Source organism: Dama dama, chromosome 32 (assembly GCF_033118175.1).
Source record: "Dama dama isolate Ldn47 chromosome 32, ASM3311817v1, whole genome shotgun sequence".
In the NCBI taxonomy this organism is placed as follows: Eukaryota; Metazoa; Chordata; class Mammalia; order Artiodactyla; family Cervidae; genus Dama; species Dama dama.
In genome coordinates this window covers 32,836,331-32,842,588 of record NC_083712.1, presented here as the reverse complement: position 1 = coordinate 32,842,588, position 6,258 = coordinate 32,836,331, and the positions used below count along the sequence as shown (strand labels likewise).

Here is a 6,258-nt window from a genome sequence, read left to right as displayed (position 1 = left end):
GCCCAGTCAAGTCCTGTCAAAAGTGCGCTCTGTCAAGTCAAACGTGGGCTCTGGCGAGGCTGGCCGCACCTGGATTCCGGAGACTGTGAGAAAGACTTGTCAAGAGTAAAATGAGGCGTCATAGAAAGGGTACGGGCAGTTGACGCTGTGAGGAGGCAGCCTGGCCTTTGGCCTTGTGTCCGTAGAGGGTGCTGGTGGACTTTGAGGTCGGAGCAACTGAGCGCCACTCTGCCGAAGCACCTTCTTCATTGCCTCAACGGTCTCCGGCTCATTTCGTGGTTTCTGGTTCCTGTGGAAAGATGATTCAAAAGTGGGACCTGGCACCTAATCCTGGAGACCCGCCACCCCTTCTCCGCTCCTGGTCAGTTTTGCCAGCAGGGTTATTGTTAAAGACTTAACTCGGCCTCACAGTTCTGTGACCTCATTGCCATCCCATGACTCACCTCCGTGGCGCTTCTGCCAACCTACAGAGCAATTAAGCTAGGGAGATCCTTGCAGTTTACAATCTTTCATACTTTGAAAGTTCATTTTCTGACCTAGCCATCAATTTTCCCACCCTGGCATTTAGTTCAGCTAACATTTATTGAGCCCCACAGCCTGATGCCCGGAGGATTTATGAGAAATACGTTTAAGTTAGTGAATTTGCCCTCAGGAAGCTCAGAAATTCAGTTTAGTAGCTCTGTAAACAGATAAATAGAGTCAGTGCTTGAGTGTTGTGATAAGGATGGGCACGGGGCTGTAGAACCCCATCCCCAGCGAGGGCTTGAAGGCTTTCCTGAAGGAAATCATGCCTAAATTTTGTCGTAAAGGTTAGGAATTGGGAAAGGCGGCAAGAGGAAGAGTGGGATTTCAAGTTCAGGAAATTGAATGCAGAAAATCCAGGAATTAAAATATTGCAGTTTCAAGTTTGAGTGGAGGTGCCTAGAGGTAGGTTGCAGTTAGGAGTACACAGGGCTAGGCTTTGTAGGCTAAGAACTTTATCCTGGAAGTGAAGGTGCAAAGTAGGAGGGCACAATCTCAAAATCAGTCTAGATGAAGTATTACAAATTTTCATATGGCATACCAATGAAGTAATTAACTATATTGACTCAGAGCTTCTCATTTTTTGTCTACATGAAGAAAGGAAAGAAAGGAAGTTCCACACTGCTTAACTGTCTTCATTTTGGTGTGATTTCCTTGTTTAGGCATTTAGCTTCCTCTCTCTGTATTCCTAGTATAATCTGTTGATGACAGCAATGAGTCCCTGTCAGAACAGTAAAATGGAGCTTCACACATACTCTAAAATTTGCATGAAGTTGTAATACATTTCCCAAACTTTGTTGATTGTGAAGTCTCTTCACCGCAGTTATCTACTTCCATCCACCCCTTCCTCCCACCAGACCACCAAACTAACCTATTCAACTAAAACCAAGTTTCTCACTTACTGCATTAAGGGAGAACACTGATGTATCATAATTTTTGTAGTGTCTTAGAGGGGAATTCAAGGATGATTTTTATAAGGCTTTTCAAATCTAGTTTGGAATGGTTTAAGGTAGTCTTTTTGATGTGGAGATCTAACTGGGATTAGACATAGTACATGGTGTAAGAGTTTAGTTCTGGTGGACATAGCAAGATGCAGGACTTGAAGGCAGATGTGGCCTTTTTGATAAGAACAGGAATTTGCCCAGTTGAGTGACCAATTCAGCTTCTTAGTGCATGAGAGGGAAGCTTTTTACCCAGATGAGTAACCTGTTGTTCACATAATTAGATTTTCAGGAAGTTTATAAAGCTAACAATGAAGACAATTAAGTTATGTGCTTATTTACAGCTATCTTTGTTGGCAAGAATTTCCTGGAACAAATAGGAAAGTCATGTTGATTGATGTAAGGTCACAGTTCTCAGTGATCATAATTAAGCTATTATTTATAGGTGTTTCAGTTCTTGCAATAAAATCTTATATGAACACTTTGAGTATTATATAAGAGGAAGAAATGATGTGTTAGTTGCTCAGTCATGTCCAACACTTTGTGACTCCATGGACTGTAGCCCACCAGGCTCCTCTGTCTGTGGGATTTTCCAGGCATGGGTACTGGAGTGGGTTGCCATTCCCTTCTCTGGGGGAACCTTCCTGACCCAGGATTGAATCAGGGTTTCCTGCATTGCAGTCTGATTCTTTACCATCTTAGCTACCTGGTACAAGAGGAAGGGACTTTTATTTTTATTTATTTATTTATTTTTTAATATATATAATTTTATTACAAAAATTTTTTTAAAAAAGAAAACGCAACATTCTCGTTCTAGAAAACCCAAAATTTACTATTGATGCTAATTTCTATGAGTTTGCTGTGCTACCATACACAAGTCAAGAAATTAAAGAAACCATTAAATATTTAGAAACATTTAACATCAGAAGCTTGAAAATCTAACTGTATGTAGTAGCCCCTCAAAAAGCCACAACTTGCATTTTTTAAAAAGTATTTTCTCTACAAAGAATCTTATCAGCTATACAAAAATCTGTACAGTTTTTATACTGAAGCTAATATTGAGCTGCACTTGAATTCACATTCTTAGCAAAACAATTGCCTGAGCACACACGCACACTCCACACACATCATTACAAGATAGCCATTTATTCCTCATCTTCCTCTTCCTCTTCCTCATCTTCATCTTCTTCCTCCTCTTCTTCCTCCTCATCTTCTGGTTCATTCTTCTTCTTTGAGCCTGTCGGCCTGCCAGGGCCCTTTTTTCCCGCTTCACTCTTGCCCTTGGCACGGTATGCAGCAATATCCTTTTCGTATTTCTCCTTTAGCTTAGCTGCTTTCTGTTCATACGGCTGTTTATCTTTGGCTGACTGCTCAGACCACATTTCACCCAATTTTTTTGCAGTATCCCCAATGGATAAGCCAGGGTGTTCGCTTTTGATCTTTGGGCGATGCTCGGAGCAAAACAGGAAGAAGGCAGATGGAGGCCTTTTCGGAGCGTTGGGATCTTTTTTCTTTCCCTTCTTGTCACCTTTAGGAGGGACATAATTTTTCATCTCCCTGTCGTAGCGAGCTTTGTCACTTTTTGCCATGTCTTCGAACTTGGACTTTTCCTTGGCCGACATGGTCTTCCATCTCTCGGAACATTTCTTGGAAAACTCTGCGAAATTGACTGAGGAGTCGGGATGCTTCTTCTTGTGCTCCTCGCGGCAGGTCTGCACGAAGAAGGCGTACGAAGACATCTTGCCCCGCAGCTTGTTGGGGTCGCCCTTCCCCATGATGCTGCTGCTGCGGCGGAGGCGGCGTGTCCACCTGGCGAAAGATTTTCCTCAGAGTTCCGCGCAGCGGCCGCGTTTCACCGCGACGCTGCTGCCCCGGCTCCGGCGTGAACTGGTTCGAGGAAGGGACTTTTAAATCTTGATAGTTTATATTAAGTCATTCTCTATTAGCATTCTTAAAATACAAATTTCACATTTTTTTATATTTAAGAAGTGATGCCACCAGTTTTCTTTATGTGTAAAAAAGTAGGATTGTCGAGACTTCTGTGGTGGTCCAGTGGCTAGGATTCTGTACTCCCAATGCAGGGGGCCTGGGTTTGGTCCTGGTTGGGGAACTAAATCCCACATACCACAGCTAGGGGTTTACATCCTGCAATTAAGGATCTTGTGTGCTATATAGCTGGGACCTGGTGCAGCCAAATAAATTTTAAAAAAATTTTAAGTAGGATTGCCATCTCATTTTAAAATCTAATCTTATTTTATTGGGGGGATAATGTTTATTAACATGTACCCTGAATTGTATGTATTAAGAGTATCCACACTCTGGAAGATGGTGAAGGACAGGGAAGCCTGGAGTGCTACAGTCTGTGGAGTCGCAAAGAGTCAGACACGACTGAGTGAATAACAACAACAAAACTGCTTATGTTACCTAATATTTGGAATTTTTGTATTTAAAAAAACTAGTTAAGTTTTTCAATAGCTTATGAAACTTTTCAGACAAAAAAGTTGAATAAATTTACAATGACTATCCATATACCCACATTTTATTATGTTGTTTGTTGTTTAACTGCCAAGTCATGTATGACTCTATGACCCCATGGACTGTAGCCCGCCATGGGGTTTTCCAGGCCAGAATACTGGAGTGGGTTGCCATTTCCTTCTTCAGGGGATCTTCCCAATCCAGGGATCAAACCTGTGTCCTTGCGTCTCCTGGTTTGGCAGGTGGGTTCTTTACCTCTGAGCCACCCGGGAAGTCCACATTTTATTATACATATTATCATATATCTGTCAATCTATCCATTCATCAATAGGTCTTATTTGACACATTTCATAGTTGGGAGACTTTAGAACATTTTCCCCAAGATACTTCAGTGTGTGTATCATTAGCTATATCATATGTGTCTGCATACTTCATATAATATATATACTTCGGCATGCATTTCATTAACTACATTGAAAAGCTAACATCTTAACCCTACCCTTCCTTGGGTTCCAGCATAATCATTGTTAAAAGATAAACTGAAACATGTTAAAAATTTTGAGCAAAAGTTGATTCAGACCTTTTATCCTGATAGAAAGGAGCTCTGGGGAGCTGAGAAAATGAAGGACCTTACTAGCCCAAAGGGAACAGGAACACGGAAGTTATTTGAGGCAAAACAGCAGGTTGGCTATCGCAAGGCTATTTTAGAGGATGGCATGGGTCCAAGAAGTAGATTCCCTAACTAGCGCTGATCAGGTGATTCCATTTCTGGGAGAGCTGAAGCTGTAAGTAAATTCTGCGTTTGATGGTGTGGGGATTCTCATAATCAATCCATTTTAGGCCTCTTGTCTTGTTTCTTAACCTCATGTACTAGTGCAAGATTCAAGATTTTTCCCAGAAAGTAACCATTGTTTTGATTTTTTTTTTTCTACTATAGATTAGCTCTGTCTCTTTTAAAACATCTAAAATCCAATGGACAGAGATGCATGGCAGGCTTGGGGTCACAAAGAGTTGGACACAACTGAGCAACTGAGCACACACACAGGACTTCTATAAATGGAATGATACAGAATGTGCTGTTTGGATTAGGCTTTGTACACACATCATACTTTTTTAAACTTTTTATTTTGAGATAATTATAGGTTCACATAGAGTTATAAGAAATAATACAGAGAGAGCACATGCATTCTTTACTCAGTTTCCCCCACTGGCAAATTCATTCAAAATTATAGTACAGGATTTATATAAACAGGAAATTTATATTGACACAATCTATCAAGCTTATTCAGATCTTGCCAGTTTTACATACACTCATGTGTGGGTGGGTATCTTGCTGTATACAGCGTTATTACCTGTGTTGTTTCCTGTGACCGCCACTAGTCGAGATACATAACACATAATAGCTCCATTACTATCTCTTGCCCTACCATTTTATACCCACAGAATATTATGTAGAATATATTTCCAGAATATTATGTAAAGTGAAATTGTGCAGCATTCATTGAAGTGAAGTGAAAGTCGCTTAGTTGTGTCCGACTCTTTGTGACCCCATGGACTATACAGTCCATGGAATTCTCCAGGCCAGAATACTGGAGTTCATTAACTACAATGAAATGCACATCTTTTTTTTTAAATTCACTTATCTTAGTTGTACCATTCCTTGAGTACCCATATAAGCATGTTTAAAAACAAACTAGTGACTGGGACTCTTGTGCTCCCAATGCAGGGGGCCCGGGTTTGGTTCCTGGTCAGAAAACTGGATCCCACATGCTGCAACTAAAGACATGCTACAACTAAAGCCTGGCACAGCCAAATAAATAAATATTTTTTTAAAACTTAAAAAAAAAAGACAAATTGAGCCATATTACAAATTTTAATATTGGCTTTTGAGATAGGCTTTTTTTAACTCACTATACTCTCCTTGAGATTTATACAAGTTAAGTGTATCATTATTTATTCTCTCACAATGGAAACAGAGACTATTTTGGGGGGCTCCAAAAACACTGCAGATGGTGACTGCAGCCATGAAATTAAAAGATGCTTGCTCCTTGGAAGAAAAGCTATGACCAACCTAGACAGCATATTAAAAAGTAGAGACATTACTTTGCCAACCAAGGTCCTCCTAGTCAAAGCTATGGTTTTTCCAGTAGTCATGTATGGATGTGAGAGTTGGACTGTAAAGAAAGCTGAGCACAGAAGAATTTGATGCTTTTGAACTGTGGTGTTGGAGAAGACTCTTGAGAGTCCCTTGGACTGCAAGGATATCCAACCCATCCATCCTAAAAGAAATCAGTCCTGAATATTCATTGGAAGGACTGAT

General features: G+C 40.7%; 1 protein-coding gene across 1 annotated transcript; it reads right to left on the bottom strand.

Annotated features, from left to right (window-relative positions):
- Positions 1-2,304: 2,304 nt before the first annotated feature.
- On the bottom strand, positions 2,305-3,352 carry LOC133050622 (high mobility group protein B2-like). The gene has a single exon (XM_061134909.1). It carries the CDS (start codon positions 3,236-3,238, stop codon positions 2,609-2,611), a length of 630 nt encoding a protein of 209 aa, XP_060990892.1. The 5' UTR covers positions 3,239-3,352; the 3' UTR covers positions 2,305-2,608.
- Positions 3,353-6,258: the final 2,906 nt, after the last annotated feature.

Coding starts and splice junctions, on each gene's coding strand:
- LOC133050622 (XM_061134909.1), bottom strand. CDS start 3,238: ATGGGGAAGGGCGACCCCAACAAGCTGCGGGGCAAGATGTCTTCGTAC.